We start from the raw sequence: 17,286 nt of genomic DNA, 5'->3' as shown, positions 1-17,286 counted from the left end.
AAGATACATTTCTGCAGATTTGTTATTCACATATTGTCTGTACAGGTCCTTGTGTCTGTACACGCCAGAGGAGCTGGGTTTTCTGCTCTCTGTATGAATTGCTTTGTTTTTCAAGTGGTAGGTTAATAGAACCAAATAGTTGCATGAAGACTTGAACAAATTAAGTCTGTTTTCTTGCAGATTTTACTTTGGAGTCTATGGAGAGAGAGAGGGCTGAAGTTTTTTTTTTTTCCCCCAAACTTTCAGTCTCTTCCATACAAGGAAGGCTTGCAGAGTCAGTGGGACAGCCCAAGTGCTTTTTCTGCATATACTGTGAATAATAATTAAAAATGAACCGTCCCCACTGACTCAGGTGCCCTGAAAGCAGATTTTTATCTACTCTCTGCACGAAAAGCACTTTTCCAGACCCTCCTTGGGCTCAAGACATACATACGTGAATTGACAATGTGTCGGGGCTTTGCTGACGGAGCAGCAGGTCAGAAGGGAAGCCCCTCGCCCTGGGTTTGTTCTCTAGCAGCCGATGACCCTGAGGAAGGTGTTTGCTGTGGCGGGTGGCAGCGGGGATGAGGAGGACTCCACCGAGGCCCCTCGTGGCTCTGCTGCCTCTGGTCACCTCTTGTGCCCCCACGGGTGCTGTTCTGGGCTGGTGGCAAACGTTCCCCGCGAGGCTGAAATTAACAGAGGAGAATGCATGTTTGCAGCGACCCTTCTGAGGTGAAGCCTGACGGCAGGACTCCCGTGGCCAGGCCTGACCCGCGGTCCCCATCTGCTCAGCCCCTGAGCCTGTGGGGGCCCCAACTCGGGGTCCCCTCACGGCCCCGGCTCGGGGTGCGAGGGCGGTCTGTGGAAACCAAACCCCTCATAAAACCTCCTGCTTTGGCCAGCGTCCACCTGCGGCCAGGGCGGCTCCGCTCCCCTCAGAGCAGGGCGGCGGCTCGAGGTCGAGCCGGCTGCAGGCGACGGAGCCGTTCTCTGCCGGGAGCGCGGGGAAGCGCCCCCCGGCCCCGGCCGCCCTCGGGGGCTGCAAATTCACCTCAGGTCCAAGCAGAAGCCGGCGGGGGCTCGGCTCAGGGACCCTTCCCGGGGGTCTGCCCAGCCCGAGGCGTCCGCTGCCAGCCGCCAGGAGGAGGCGGGGGCGGAGGAGGGAGCCGGCGGCCAAATATAGCGGCGCTTCCTGGGCGGCGGGCAGCGCCCGGGCCCTCCCTCCTGCCGCAGTCAATGAGGAGGCAGCGGCCGCGGCGGAGCTCCGCACTCGCCGGGGGCAGCGCGGCGGGGCGGGGAGGGTCGGGGGGCGCCGCCGCCGCGCCATGGCGGGGCGCTGAGGGAGCGCCGCCCGGCAGCCGGCCCCGCCGCGGCATGGGCAGCCGCGGGGTCGTGCGATGAGCGCTGCCCCCCGCGCGAATATGGGCACAGCCGTGTCCAAAAGGAAGACGCTGAGGAACGAGGCCATGTCGTCGGTGGCGGCCAAAGTGAGGTGGGTGGCGGCGGGGCGGCAACGACCCCGGGCGCGGTGCGCCGACCCCCGGGCCCCGTCCTTTCCCCGGAGCCCTCGGGGGGCCCCTGCGGCCCCGCTGCGGCTGCCGGGCGCACCCCGGCCGTGGGCGAGGTGAGTCGGAGCAGGGCTTCGGAGGGGTCGGGGGAGGATTCGGCAGGGCTGGGAGCCGGTGCTCTCAGGGAACCGGGAGCACGGTCAGTTTGCTCGGTGGGTTTCCTCGCCTCGCATGCCACCCGCGTGTCCGAGGGCAGAGTCGGAGGCTTTCTTCAAGGGGGCTCCTGCCTCAGAGTGGGGACCCACCCGCGTGGAAACCCGGACCCACCGCGTCTGCCCCATCCCGCAGTGTCCTCAGCCGCCACCCCGGCCGGCCAGGAGACTTGGGCTCGTCACTGCGCCTGTCCTGGTTCCATGCCGTTCGTCCTACAGTGCAGAATTCCGCTTATTGTCTGGTCCCGGTGCTCCTAGCATCGAGCGTAGGAGGTCCTGGAAAATGTATCTGGGGCTCGATCATGCTTAAGTTTACAAAGCTACCGCAGACGAGCCTTGTGTCCGTGCCCTTTGCCTGGAAGGACAGCAGTGACCCTTCTGCCACGCTGCGGCGAGCGTCGCGATACCTGGGGCACGGGCTCGGCGGCCAGCCGCTCCCCCAGCACAGCCCTGTAACCGGTAGGTCTGTCAGAGCCTGCTACACCCAGGCAGGCTGAGAAAAATGGGAAGAAATAAACTTTTCAGCTGCGTTACGTAACGCCTCCTTTGTGTTAGACAAAATTGCATTAGAATAACCCGGAGTCGTGTGTAGGACTTGGTGCGTGCTGCTGAGGGATCTCAGTCACCTCGCTGAGACTTTAACTCAGCATTATGGCATCTCTGCTGTGCCAAAAGGAAGGATATCGTCTTATGGCATGAGGGGAGCACATCCAAAGATGTCTATATGTTGCTGTCTGTTTGCGTTGTAAAGAAATCCATCGTTCAGAGTCTGGAGTGCATCTGGAGAAAGCTGTCCAGGCAGAACCTGGAACTTTTCCGCATGTAATGCTGCACCGTGTTTGTAACTGCAAACGTGAGTGCTTTCAATGGTGTTCAAAGATTTGGCAGTGAAATTCCCTTTGGCAGATGTCAGCCAAGTGGATGTAAAGAAATGACACAAAATGCACCATAAATGTTGTAATGGGGCTCTGGGAGTAGGATTAGACAGGCAGTCACACAAACAACATATTCTGTAATAGGCGAGAAGATTTCAAATGGTAGTGTGGGTGTTCGAGAGCAGCGAACGCGTTTTGAATACAAATGCCCGCATCAGGATGGGCAGATACTACTCGTGTAGTGTCTACTCTGCAGAGTCCAGGAGGTGTCTCGGGGGTTCTGGTCTGCCACATACCTGCTGCAACTACCGGCACGCTGCTGCTACGTGGGAGCTCGGAGGTGCCTGGTGGTGGTTTGACCAGGAAGGTTGGGTGAGTGGGCTTGGGCTAGGGAATGTAAGGTCTCTGAGGGGTGTCTGGTCACGTAGATTATAGCACAGGACAGGTGCTCCTCTGTCTCCACATTCATGACCTGACTTAGAAATGCCTCATTGCAAAAGCCTTCGGGGAGGGCAGAAAACGGGTTGAGAGCTCCCTGGGTTGTAGCTTTGGGTGAAGAGGGTGTTGGTGGGGAGCAGGCGCTGCTCGTTTGCCTCCATCCTGCCGCGCCAGGCATCTCAGCCCCTGGCTTGTGCAGTCCCAGCCACCCTCGGCATTTCTACAGCAGTGACGATCTGCCTGCTGATGGGTTTCCTCTGGGCTTCCTGGGGCAGGCACATCCTCTCTGCCCTGCCCTGGGTCCTCCTCCATGCATCCTACATGTCCTTCTTTATCTATGGAGAGGACTCTGCAGGACGGTAGGTAAGGCTACAGAGAGAGGCTACTCTGTCCTTCCCAGGAGGGCTGGGGACTTGGGTTACCTGCGCTGGTAACAGCGCTGCAATGATCAGGTCCCCTGCGCTTTTGTGTAGGCAGCTGCGGGATCCTGATTTTATGGGGCAGGAGATGCTCAGGGATTGTTTCTCTGCACCTCCTGAGCTCTGCCCTGTTAATATTTCACCTGGGGCAGGTGACTTCTTGAGAGGATAAATCAGATCTTGAAAGTTACTGTAAGTCCGAGTGGCCACTGATATATTTTTATTATGCATGGCTGGAGTATGTGTGCGCATTTACCCGTCTTACTGAGCAGGGAGCATCATTTGTTTGCTGTTGTGAGTAATGCGATTTAAGCAGAAGGTGCAAGCTCCCTAGATTCTTTAATTAAAATCTCTGCAGAGCATCTCAGGGGAGTCTCCTGTCCCAGGAGAATTAATTAAGCTCCATGCAGTTTGTTGTGTGTTAGGTCTTTTAAGTAGCTCTCAGAAATAACGGCGTAGTTGCTCGGTGTTAGCCCTGTTGAGGGCATCCGTGGTGCTGCCAGCTGTGGTCTCTGTAGCCTTGTCCTCTCCTGAGAGAGCTGCAGCACAGTGCACCCAACCTGCGGCCGGCGGCGCTGGCGTGGCGGTGGGGCTTTGCTCGGGTTTGAAGTGCGGGGACGTGAGATCTCGCTGTTGCGCTGCTTCCTTCCTGTGGGCTTTTTGGCCTTGCAGCTTCTGGGGCACAACACGGGTGGCGGGGATGGTGTGGTTGTCCTCGAGTCCCGACCTTGGTGCTGCCCCTCTGCCGGCAGCTCCCCGGCTGCTGCGGTTCTCGTCAGGGTCCTGGCCAAGAAGCGTCTGACACGCTCTCCTTGGCTTCCTCAGCACGCTTTCAAGGGCACAGATGAGCCAAAGCCTTTAGAAACAGGCTGCCTCCATCCTTGTAGCCTTGGCCCCTGCAGAACAGCACTGGCAGCCCAAATGTGGCAATAAACCAAGTCTTTCCCTTCAGGTCCACTTTGCATGGCTCTGGCCAGCAGCTGTGTGATAGTGTGGGCAAGTAAGACGTGAGACTTTTGCTGGGTGTTCCAGAAGCACCTCTCCTTGTTACAGTTGTCACGAGAAACACATGAATTGTGTGTACTTCATCTTACCCAGGACCTTGGTGTCTGGTCCAAGGTACCCCTTGGAGAGAGGAGGATTTGATCACGCTTCCCCTCTGCTGACTAGAGGCATCCAGAGGATGCCTTTAAACAAGGCCGCGAAGATCTAGTTGCTGAGAAAGGGCATATCTTATACCGACAAACGCTGAATGTGTGCCTTGCCTCAGGTTTCTTACCGCGTGAGTAATTTCTTGGCTTAGGTCAGGGTTCTCCATGCAGTCTAGATTCCTTTTTTCTGATTGTGAATTTTCCTGTGAATGGTACGAACTCTTTCATGTTTCAGTTACCTTCTTCTTCATCTTCTTCCTGCTTTGTCCTCATTCCTCCTGCCAGAGCTTTGTGAACATAAATTCCCCCAAGACTGTGGGGACTTTAAGTTCCATCAGTGACTTCCGATTTCCCTTTCTTGAGTGAGAACTTAAAATTTTCCAGGTACGCAGATATGGCAGAAGACTAATTTTTGTCGGGGTATTGTTACTATCAGGTTTAAACAACGTAGGCATCAACAGTCTGCAATGACTGAGCTGTTCGCAGTGGGCATGCTGCCGGTGTTCCCTTCCCTGCCTGATGGTGAGCAGGGCTGCTGCTGTAGGATGTGGGTCCTGCTGGGGCAGGAGGTCTCACTCCCACATTCCTGAGGTCAGACACTGTCACAACAGATTCCTGCTCTGGGCAGTAAGTACTTCTGAGGATGCATAAGAGGGTGGTGGATGTTCTTTATTTTCCAATGTAATCCTCCCAAATACTCTAAGTTTTGCTTATCCTGCAGCAGTGCTTGAAATGGAGTTATCACGAGGCTTTCGTGTATCACCGAGTGTTTCAATACACGTTTTTTCCTCTCAGTTCAGTGTCAGTTTAGCGGAGTGCATAAATTTGTGTGCATCAATTTCTCATAGCTGCCAGTAGGCATCAAGGCCCCCTCTATCCTGCTGATGTGATTATTTCAGAGACATAAAGGCTATTCCATGCTCATCACGTTGTAATTGATATCTCTGTTATTTGGCCGCTTTCCTCCTTCTAGCAAATGTATGTCTAAATTTCTGTGCTTCGTTACAAGCTCTCAGTCTGTTTCTCTTCCAGACCTGAGTCCAGCTTTGGCACCTAGTGCACCGTGAGTACTGAGAAACGCCCACAGAGGGGCAGCTGCTTTTGCTGCCAGCGTCACACTACCCCATCCCACCCTCCGCAGCCTGGAAGTCATTCTGATGGAGAAGCAGCCCGAGAAGATGGTAGTGTTCCCTCTGAGGCAGTGGCAGTCTTCTTTTTGCTGGTTATGGTCAATAGCGCAGCGTACGAAGGCAGCAGTCCCTGGTTGATGTCCTTCTGCTAAATGACACTGTACTGGCTGTGTTACGTGCAGGTCTGATCTGCCACCAAATGAAAACCTCCCTCTAGATGAGTCAGGGCTGAACTTGTCATGCCATCAGCTGACTACATCTCAGTATTACCTGCTCATTTGGATGCTGCTTTCGCAGGGTTATAGTTCCTCTGCCGTGTATCTGTAAGGCACCTTGTGCTTCATGTCACTTGGGTGAAGCAGGTTTCCTTCTTTTCTCTCTTACAAGTTAACTTGTCCCAAGGTGTCTCAGCTCTGAGCCCAGCTGGATGGTTTCTGTCCAATGCCACGAGTAGGCTTGATGGGCTTTGGCGGTGGTGGCTGTGATAGCGGTGGCAGAACTGAGCTTAGGGAAAACTGCGATCATGCAGCCTGCGTTAATACTGCGTGTTGATAAAAGAATGGGGTGAACAGAGCAGTTACCATCCGTCTGGATTTTGCTCTGACTTCATTTTGATCGTGTCAGCAGAGAGACGAGGAGATGGTGTAAATGGCACACTGATAATACTGGCGAACTGGGGTGACTGAGCACAGTGAGGCAGGGAAGGAGCACAAAAGGCTTGGCAAAGCAAGGCCAGGCATAAGGAGCAAGCGTGGCCATCAGAGTCCCCCTGGCAAAGGGCACATGCAGACATCTGTGGGAGATCTGCTGAGGCGCAGCCAAGGAGAAGCCGGTGGCACATGGGAGGCAGGAATGTAGAAGGGAACCACTGAGATAACAGGCAAAAAATTAGTCTGAAGTTTGGAGTGTAATTGGCTGGAAAGCCCCCGATGCACACTGTTCCGTGCGGGCTTCTCTGGCTCATTGGCTGTCACTGGAGAGCTGCGATCGAGTGTCCCTGGTCGTTTGCTCGTGGGTTGGCCGGTGGCGTGCAAGAGCAGTGGAGCAGCAGGGCCACAGCTGCAGGCTCAGCCTGGCATCAGCAGCAGCGTTTTGAGTAGCTCTGTGCTCCTCAACTGGGCTTCTGCTCTGCGAGGAGAAGTCCGGGCAGTCGCCTGTTGTCAGGGGGCTCTGGCATGCAGGATTCAACCCTCCTGCCTCTTCTGCCTGGGAAATGGGAGGCTCTGGAGCACCTTTAAACTCGGGCTCTGGTTCTGAGCGATGCTGTTCTTGCTGTGGAACGAGTGGGATGGAGGGCAGCAGCGCTTCCCTGGCTCCATGTTAGCCACTGGCAGGTCGGGACCCCACAGTCTGCAAGCTAAGGATGAAGCCTTGGTTCAGATTTTAGGGCAGATGGGTCGGTAGAGATGAATGGAGGATAGCAATAGATGCTCTTGGAGCTTTTGAACTAGTTATAAACTAAGTTTTATCTTCATAGTTCAGAGTATATTTATGCATAAATCCCTGTGCTCTCTCACTGATAATTTGCTCATTATTATTGTTCTCCATGGAGTGATTGCTGATGCACGAGAGAAACTTCAAAGTCTTTTCCAAGGATAGAAGTGTCCCGTTGTCCTCACTGAAGAGATGTTGGAAGTCCCTAGCCCAGCCTTCTGCTGGAAGCAGAGCTGTTTTCAGTGCTAAGTGAGACCAGCCGTGGCTTTTAGCTGAGCCTTCGCCCCTTTTGAGCTGGAGTGTGGGAGCAGCTCAGGAGGAGAGCCATGGCCTGGTGGTGCCACGCTCCAGCTCCCAAATTTGCATTTGTCTGTTGTCCCAAGACCAAGTCCTGCGTTTTGCCCTGATGGAAGGGTAACGGGGACAAGGAACAGCCATGAGGCACTTGTCCTCCCAAATGGGTGAACCATGACAGTCATCCCTTCGTGCTTTGTAGACTGCCGCGCTAATTGTACAGCTCCTCCGTGTGACGCAGCCTGTGCGTGACCGTCTTGGGGAGCACGTAGGCACTGGGCAAGACAGTTTGGGCAACTGCCACCCCAGGCTGGTGTCTAAAGGTACAGCCTGGTACTAGACGGGCAGGAGTCTGGAAACAGAAGAGCCTCAGCTCCATATATTAGCCTATAATGACGCAGAGGTTAAACCTCGCTTCTTGCACAGCTCCAGCTGCACTGCTCCAAAGCGTTTTGCACTTGGCTGTGCTGAAATTCAGTCCCAGAGAGATTAAATTGCTCTCTTTCTTCATCATTCATATCGATCCCCTTTGCTGGCTGTGGATGACAAATGGACTTCCCACTCCTTCCAGCCCTAGTCGCTATGGGAGATACCTTTTAGCTTTTTTCATCTTTGCCCCTTTGGGAGGGGACGTATAAAAGCAGCAGGAGAAAATCCTGGCTACCCAGACTGGGATATAGTGTGGCGTTGGGTAGCAGAGCAGAAGGTTGTTTTGGAGGTCAAAGCCCTTCTGCACTTAGGCATTGAGTGGCCTTTCTGAGCATGGCCTTTTGGTGCACCTTGAGCTGGAGGGGGGTTTTCTGTGGCTGAGCACCCCTGAAGGAGGAGGCTGGTGGACGTGATGCTGTGGCACGAAGATTCTTCCCTATTGCCACGTCTTCATCGCCTCCCCCTGCAAGAGATGCCAGCGTGCTCACAGGCTGAGAGTACTCATCTTGGCTTCCCAAGGAGGGGGGTGCCTGTTTGATCCCGCTGTCTGCGAGCCTCCACCCGGTGTTATATTGGGGAATGCATGCCTTGACCTTCCCTTTCATGTGTGGGCTGAATGCAGAAAGCTTTTCCCAGGTTGGAATATTCATAGGTTTGCTGTCTTACGTAGGCCTTGATGTGTAATAAGGGTTAAGCTCACCCTGCCTGGTTGAGTATGAATATATTTCAGTAAAATCTGTCATCCATGGGACCTAAATCCATCGGAGAACAGGGAACTGCTTTTGTGGAGTCTCTCAAATAAGGTCGTCCAGTAATCCTGACGTAGTGAGTGCTTGAGAATTTAGGGTCGAGGCAGGTGAAATGGGTGTTAAGATGAATATCTGAGCTGTGATTGTTCACAGATGAGAGCATCCAGAACCAGAGTAGAAAGGCAGATGGGGGTGATGGTTGGGATGGAGATACCTTCTCCCCTGGGCTGCAGGGAGGAGTGTCACTCGGACAGGGTGGCTAGAGGCAGTGGCCCAGTTCCTAGCTGGGAGATAAAGGCACCACAGAAATTAGACCAAGTTTAGCACAGGTACATTTCATCACTTTCAATCTTAGCAGAGAAATTGAAGGCTAAACCAGTCCTGTCTTTGTAATCCGACTCTGTTTAAGGAAATGCTTTGGCCAGGGGAAAACTGAGGCGCGTTAATGGGGTAGCCTGCACCATTACTGCAGCTTGTTTAAGTTGTTTAAGCTTCCCTGAAGCTGAGGGAAAGCAGCAGTGTGTATTGAACTGTTCCTTCTTTCTTTGGCATTTAACCATTACTCATCTCTTTTTTTCTCTTCTCATTGCCTTCTGTGGTGCTTGGATGTGCAGAGCGGCAAGGGCTTTTGGAGAATATCTTTCACAAAACCACCCCGAAGGCAGAAATGGCTCAGGTAAGAGTTTGCAGACATGCATTGTTTGTATCTGTATGTGCATGCACCTATTTAATAAATAGGCCTCAGAATTAAAGTACGTTGATTTATCATAAAGGGTTAGTGTGAGATCTCGGCTGCAGAGAGACAGGAGTCACCCTCTGGATCTGTGTGGCGCCCCGGAGGAGGAAAGGCAGTTTGGTGACCCAAGTGTTGGGTGGGCTGTGGGGACAAGTTCAGTCTTAGTGGAGCTGTCCCTGTCCCTTGTCATAAACTCGCCCCTAGAGCTGATGTTCTTGGAAGAGTCTTAAGCTGAAGAATGAAAGACCACACTGCACAAGACTTCTGCACTGGTTTGTCACTCTTAGGTCTTAATTTCACTGGGGAATAAAAAAAAAAGTGATTTCTGGTGTGTTAGCTGACTTGCGTAGTATGTGTTCTGCAATCTGTCTTTGCTGGCAAAGGTAACCTTTGGATTTGTTCCCAGGGTTTGCTTCAGCAGGGGTTAAAAAGCGATTTGCCTCCTCTAGTTGAGGACACCAGCATATGCTAGCTAATGTGTTAATTTCGTAGATACAGAAATTGTCCCTGTCAGCCTATGATGAGTTTTACTTGATGGACAGGGGGCATGAGAGAAACTCACTTGGCTTGTAACAGGGCTGTGCCTTCTCAGTGAGGAAAGAAAATGTTTTGCAGGCATTAAATTCACTACAAAAAATCCATTAGAAAATCCTGTGGAATCCATGGAAAATCCTGTGTGAACGGATAATAGCTTGTTCTGTAACATTAACAACTTTGTCCCCTGTAAGAGTTTCAGATAGAATGCAATGTAGAGTGACGTTATCATTTTATGTAAACTGTAAATGTGTGTTTGTTTAGACCTCTACAGGCAGGAAAAGCTTCTTACTCAGAGAGCAAGAGTAAGGTCACTCTAGTGTGTGACAGCCTGGTGAAGGAGTCCCTGCCTTTTTTCTTGGATCTGTGCTGATGACCTTCAAGTTGTCCTTGGCTGAGTTGTGCTAGCTTTGTGAATGGAAGGGCTTTTAAACAATGTACTGCTGTTTTCTCTGATATTTTTTTCAGGCTTGGAAAACTCCAGCGACACATTACTTGTTAACAGCATTTGATCTAAGAACAACCTGTGGTGGTGGGGGAGGAGAAAGGGTAGGAAAAGGCTGGGGTTTAATGTAGCTGAGATGTGGAGTCTGAGGCATGGGGAAGGAGAGGGTTGGACAGCCTGCAGAGACAGGCCAGGCAGATCTGAGGAGACTTCCCAGAATGGCAAAAGCAGACTTTATGGTGGCCGTTTTTGCAGCTGCTTCTGTCAGCTGGAGCCTTTGCTGGTCCTTTCTTGCAGGCAAAACAAGAATTCCTTTTTGAATGCAAGTGAATTTAGTTGCCATAGTTAAGAATTGAGCAGAGACAGGTACATGTGGATATACCAAAATTCTTACAGGATCTGTCAGTATTAAATTGGAAATAAATCAGTAAAATTCCCTAGAAATGATTCTGAGTGTTTATAGAAGAAGAAAAAAAAATTTATCACTTCTAAAGTCATCTTTTGAAATTCTGCAGCATATAATTTAACACAGTCTGTAGCATTTCTTTATAAATAACTGTGGTAGGAAGGCTGCTATTCTATAAAAACGTTGAATGTAGAAAATCTGTCTCCCTTTTGTTCATCCCAGTTGTGCAATAAGAGAGAACTCAACTCTTTCCTTCCTGCAGAAATTCAGTGCATCTCAGTGTTGCTTTGCAACTTTCTGAACACTTCACCTTTGGCTCAGCTGTACGATTAGCTTCGATCCGATGACTCCCACTGAACAAATGAAGGATGTCTTTGACACTAGTTGAAGATGTAGCACATATCTAGGAGTACCTGAATCTGCTCCAACTCGCCAGCTGGGCTGAAGGGAGCAGGGAAGAAGCACTGTCGTGGCTGCACACACCCACTGGTATCCTGTAGTTAATCCCACTTGCATGTGTTGGTGGCTTAGGTCCAGGAAGCTCAGCACACTGAAGAACAGAGCCCTCAGTGCCTGTGTGTCTCTGCTGGTAGTGCTCTGGGCCTCTACCATGGGTGTCTTTACCTTGTGACACATGCCTGCGTTCTGCTGTAATAACCCCAGCTGTATGTGTGGCTGCTCCCTGCACTGTCAGCAGACTGCGGCAGGGATTAAGGCTCTAGCCTAAATGTGAATGGAAGGAGACAGGCTTTGACTTCAGTAGTTTATTGTCCGGGAAAACAAAACAAAACAAACAAACAAACAAAAAAACAAAAAACCTTTTAAGCAGCTACTGAGTGGCGTTTAAAGTCATTGTTGAATGCAGTGAGGGAGAGGGATGGTGGTCTTTGAGGAGGAGGAAGGGCAAGGTGACAGAGCCATCAGTGGGACAGCAGAGAAGGAGGGAAGGGCAGGATCCTCCTCTTCTGCAGATCCAGGAGGTAGAACCCTCTCCCCTACCTGCAGAGGGGCTGGCAAAGGGACAAGTCCTCATGCAGAAAACGAGGTGGGTGTGAGTCTGGGATGCCACTTCTTTTGCTGCTTTACCTGTTGATTCAGCTCCTAGGCAGAAGGGAGGAGCTCTAACTCCCCAGGCAGATGCAGGAGACCCACCATCTGCGTGGAGGTGCCAAGTGTGCAGAGGCTGCCTCAAACTACTCCATTTCTGCTGCACTTTGTTCTCCGAGGATCATCCGTTCTGGTTTGACTTTTGTATCTTTAGAGTCCCTTGAGGAAAAGGGGGTAATATAACAGCTTTTGCAGTCCCACCTCTTACTTCACATTGCCCTACAGATCAAAGAGCTTTTTTCTTTGGTGGTAAGTTTTATGCCCCAGAGTCTCTCTCTAGTGGCTCCTTTGGAGTGCTTGTGTGTGTGCATGTGGCAGAACGGCTTTGAGAAGTTAGAAACAGAGAACTACAGAGGGATTGTATAGCGGCAGGATGGGCCAGCTGCCACGTCTGAGCATTTTAATGAGGGGTGATTTACTTGCAAGGCTGTTTGACTTCTGTTTTCAATAAAATTGCGGTCTGTCCGTGCTTTACTTCTGTCACTAGGGCAGTGGGTACAGAGTTGAACGTCAGCACAAGATGAAGAGGACTGCGGGGTGTACCTGTAGCAAGAAAAGGGTGAGGGAGAGTGTTGTTGGTTATGGCTTCTGATTCTTCCTGATGTGAGGCCTGAGAACTTCATGGATCAGAAATATTATGTAACTAGCCCTAGGAACTCATTGTCTTATTCTGGAGGAGGTTTTTCCAGGTGACTGGGGAGGAACACTTACCTCTTCTCCTCTGTTGCTTGGCTTGGGGTACTCTGACTGTGTTCCGTCTGGTTATAGCACGGGTGGCAATATACTGTTTTCTTCTCTTCGCTTCCCTTTTGCAGCAGGCCTGGCAGTGGGATATGTGTTGCTGTCAGAGGACTTGGCCCCTGGGGATTGCTCTGTTTTTTTTTTTCTTTTTTCCCATTGATCCTTAGGTTATTTTGTGGAACTGGGGGGGGGGGGGGGGGGGGAAAGGAGGGTTGGTCTCTGCCGCAGCCGAAAGGACACGGATCTGTTAAGGGGCTGGTGCAGAGGTGTTAATGCATCTCCTGCCTCTGTTCTTTGCTTCCTTATTCATGCAGACTGAAGGTCTGGAAGGGCTCCCAAGAAGAGTGCTCTCCCACGTTCAGCATTCATTCTGACTACAGGGCTGTTGTCAGAGTCCTCGTTGACTCTTGTAGCTTTCTGGCACCTTCCAAAGACTTTCCATCTTGTCTGTGGAATGACTTTAGTGTAGGAGTGGGTGTCCCTAGGGACAGACCTAGAAGACAGAGAGGGAAAAAGATTAAAATGTTGTAAAAGGTGAATATAAAAAGGCTGGAGATAGTAAAATGTGTAAGAAATAATCACTCAGGGGCTCACCAGTGCTCATGGGATAAGGAGTTTTGGAGATTCCCAGAGTCTCCTTCTCCTATTGTAAGCATCAGAGACCCCCACACTGAGGTACCAGTTTAAATTCCTTTATACCCATGTACTGGAACTGTGAGGGGAAGCAGATGCCCAGGACGTGGAGCAGTAAAGTTAAAAATGATGGCAAGCGGAGCACTTAAGATACCTTCTCCTGCCTCGGGGGAGCAGTGGTACATCCCAGTGAGGTGGGATTCAGACACAAGGATCCTTTGCAGAGGGAAGGAAGGAGCTGTGCTGGTGCTTCTTAACCAGGCAGCTTCTGTTTTGCTGAGCTGGGCTGTTTGGAGGGCAGCTGCTGCTGCTGGAGCACTGGGGCTGTCTCTGGAGGATGCAGCGCTGGGCTGCCCCACTGTAGGCTGCCTGCTGTGGGCAACCTGTATGTGAAAGGCTCTGGGAGCAAGGGAGAGAAAGATCCCAGCAAGTAAAAGGTGTTCTTAGTGCTGCAGAGGTGATGGGCCTTGGGCTAGAGCTGCCTAGCAGATCTTGACTCAAATTTGCTGTGGTTATTAGCAAAACCAGTGTGTGCTTTGCATCAGCGTGGACCAAAATGGGTCGTTACCTGAAACTGGAAGAAGCTTCTTTTTAAGTTCAAAGAAGCCATCTTCGCTTCTTACCTTTATTTGTGCGCTACGCTTCAGCCAGCAGTGGAAACACTGAAAACATAAGGAGAAATGGGCAGCTCACAGCCTTCCTCGAGCCAGATAGCAATGGGTAATGATGGCAAGAGAAGTCTGTGTTTGCTGAGGCTACTGTGCCACATGCGTGCACTTCATCGAAGCAAACGCCTGTGTTCACACCTTGATCTTCAGAGGAATGGGTGTGAGCGTGTGCGGAGAGCAGCAGCCGTGTGGCAGAGAGGTTTCATGCTGTCAGGGAAGTGCAGTAGGTTTCTCACACTGCCAGGAACTTACGGTGAGCTTGAGAAGCTCCGGTGTGAGGCTTTGCAGGTGCTTCAGGTCCAGTGAGCACCCTGTGAGCTGTGCTTTCGACGAAGCTGGGGCTGTGGTCTAAGAGGGACCTTCAATGAGCCAATGTTCGGGCCGTGGGCCTGCCAGTGGGGCCTGATTCAGGGCAAGTCTGCCTTTTCCTCCATGGCTTCCCCTGTTCCCCGGATGGGTCCCAGCCGTGGGCCTGGCCCTGCAGCCTGGCCTGCTGCAAGGGTAGAGTGGGGATGCGAAATCTCATCCCTGCAGGTTTCGGGCTGCTTCTGGCATCAGCCTGCACGGCTGTGGTGTGGATGTGTCCTAAACCTGGCGCAGAACGTGTTGGTGCCCGTAAGGTGACTGGGAACGAAGCTCGGGGACTTTCCATGGAAATGCAGAGGCGCTGGTGGTAGCTGCCTCTTGCTCCCTGGGGTCATGCCTTGCAGGAACCACTTCGTCTGCTTGTGCTGATGTTACAGGCCGGGCTAGGAAGCTACTGAGAGTGTAACCGTGAGGCAATGTCAGCAGCGTCGGTTTGTTTTCTAGACCCGTTTCAGCTCAGAAGTCTGATTGGATCCATCTTGTCATATTTAAGTGACCGCCAGTTCTCTCAGCTGTTCCCTCGCAGAAGCAGGCCTTGCCTTTTCCTGTGGTTTTGCTGAGAAGTGCGTACAGTCGGCGTCAGAGCGCCCGGTAACGTCGTGGTGGGGCTGGCTTGGTCAGGCTCTGTAACCCCGTGCTGGGCATTGCCCTTGTCACAGCCATGCTGCTCTTGTCGTACCTAACCAGCAGCTCACCAGCTACCGAGCAGCTAAAATGCTTCTCTGACTTGTTAATAATTGTTGTCTCCATGTTAACCTCCCTGCCTCATGTTTCAATATTTGGAATAAGTTTCCTGTTGTTTTTTCTTTTTCTTTTACCACGACTGTTCAGCCCTGCAGTGGGGTGCAGTCAGCTGCCCGTCCGTCCTTGTACTGGCTGGGACACAATGCCGTACGTTAGCAGTTTTGGGAAGGACAGAGCTGACACGGTGGGGAGCTTTGTGTTGCAGCTACAATGCTGCCTCTGTGCCCCATGAGGAGAAGACCTGACGGTGTCAGAGCAGGCCCGAGGGCAGTGGCAGGCATATGGGATGCATCAGAACTGAAACTGCAGGACAACCTGCTCAGCCTTGCTGGTTGAAAAGCTGTTACCCTATTTGCAGTGCCGTAGGCTCTAGCCAGCTCACCCATCTGCCCTCTCTTTGAAGGTGTCACCTGGACTCCTTCTGGTGTAAAAGAAAAATAATAAAAATAAGTGTGTTAATCTCATTTCCCCTGCTGGAAACAATACTGCAAGTCCATATTGTGTACGTCTGAAATCTTTCTATTCATCTTCAGTGGCTGAGTATCAGGTGTGGAGGGGTCTAGCTGAGGTGGAGCAGGGAAGAGGGAACTGGCTCTCTGAACTGTATTTTTCTGAGATGACAGATGTATTTTTAATGGAGTTTATCTAGATTCCCCTTTGCCACTCCGCTTCCAGTGCTGGAGCTGAGGTTTTAAATCTAAGGTGCTTTAATCATCAGATTGGCTGCTAAAAACAGTAATAAATTTGGGGCTATTTTTTTAAGCTTCTGTCTATGCCTTGTGGATATATTCTGCCTTGATTTATAAACTTCTCATCCCATGAGGTTACAAGGCAGCCTGCATCAGATATGAGTTTGGCTCAGTGAGCATCTCCACTGTTATGAATAGGCATCAGTCAGCTGAGGCTTATCCCAGCGTGTTACCTCTTCTCTAGAAATGCTCTGATAGGGAAAGAAAATGCAAAAGCCTTTTATTGGTTACCTGGGTCAGGGCATGTGCTCGAAATACTCACAATACATTCTTTAGCATTCAGTAACTATCTAGTAGTAATTAAGTGCCTACTCATCAGGAACTGCATGCACAAAAAATATGGATTCTTTTTTTCCCCCAAGGTATTGCTGACTGCTGTCAGCGGCCGTGTGTTTGGCCATGCATATTCTCTAATGACTGCGTTGGGCAGTGCTGTGCACAAGATGGAGAAAGAAAAACCATAAAGGAGCAAGTGAAGCCTGTGAGAAATGTGTTCAAGTAAATTGCAAGAGGAATGAGAGGTGGGTTGGCTCCCAGGACTGGACTGTTGAGCCCCCAGCCCTGGACAGCCTGTTAGACTTAGCTCAGGTGAGCGTGGAAGCAATGAAAATATGATGTGGATGTTTGTTACCAATAGACACGTGATCAGTAGTGGAAAACATGTTGGTCTGCTTACATCCCTGCATCTCGCTATTAAATATCTCAGGCACAATAAATCCTCGCAGAGCACAAATATGGATGAAAAGAAATCCGCTTAAGAGCCCTGATTTGTCTGCTCCAAGGTAGTGTTGCAGCTGTGCGAGACAAACGTGCTGTTGCTGAAAGCAGTCGGGAGAGCAGCGTTGTTCCTGGGGAGGGCACGGTGCCCTGGGCTGGCGTGGCAGCGTGGGGGAGCAGCTGGCGGTGGGAGAGGTGGCAAGAGCAACGTGCGAGTGAAGTGGAACGGAGCAGCAGTAAGCAGGCAGAGCGTGTTAACAGCAGTCTGCTTCAGCTGGCTCTTGGAAGGCAATTCCAGTTATTGCTGAAGTCCCCTGTTACAGTTTCTCAGTTCTCCTCACTAATGGTCTCTGTGCCTCTGATTTAATTCAGCATTGATTTCTGGACCAGCTGGGCTTCTTCTCTAGCAGAAGCAAACTATTAACCTTAAATGCCATGGTGGAAGCAGTTGCAGTGCTCTGGCACCTGGATCCAGTTCGTTGCAAGGATAGATAAGGGAATCGGTTGCTTTTACCTGGTAACATCTCATGTGCTGGTGCACATGAACACGTGTGAACTCCCTGAAGCAAGTGCATGTTCATTTTGGGAGGCCAAGAGTTGGTTACGATGCATGCTTGAAGATCTTTGTTTTTTCCTTTATACTTATCTTTGTAGATAAATTCTTTATTAATAAAGGTCTTGAATAAAGCTTCATGTTTCCTTTACACATGAAGTTGTTTCTCCAGCGTATAGGTATTGAAGGTGCTAAATTCACTGAAAAGAAATAAGTATCCAGTTGTTTGACCCAGAGAAAACATTGGAGTGGTAGTAGACCTTTGT

The 17,286-nt window shown here is 51.1% G+C and overlaps 1 protein-coding gene across 3 annotated transcripts in view; it reads left to right on the top strand.

Annotated features, from left to right (window-relative positions):
* Positions 1-1,249: 1,249 nt before the first annotated feature.
* The window catches only part of NSMF (NMDA receptor synaptonuclear signaling and neuronal migration factor), a 48,776-nt gene continuing 32,739 nt past the window's right edge, over positions 1,250-17,286 (top strand). The window contains exons 1-2 of one of the 3 annotated variants that reach the window (XM_035564703.1): positions 1,250-1,474; positions 9,236-9,297. In XM_035564703.1, coding sequence (XP_035420596.1) covers positions 1,380-1,474; positions 9,236-9,297 — 157 coding nt within the window. In that variant the 5' untranslated portion in view covers positions 1,250-1,379. The remainder of the gene's footprint in view (positions 1,475-9,235; positions 9,298-17,286) is intronic. The other 2 variants (XM_035564704.1, XM_035564705.1) reach the window with 2 other exon arrangements.

This window comes from Cygnus atratus, chromosome 19 (genome assembly GCF_013377495.2).
Source record: "Cygnus atratus isolate AKBS03 ecotype Queensland, Australia chromosome 19, CAtr_DNAZoo_HiC_assembly, whole genome shotgun sequence".
Lineage (NCBI taxonomy): Eukaryota > Metazoa > Chordata > Aves > Anseriformes > Anatidae > Cygnus > Cygnus atratus.
Note: the sequence above shows the minus strand (reverse complement) of the source record. Positions and strands in the feature narration are given on the sequence as shown.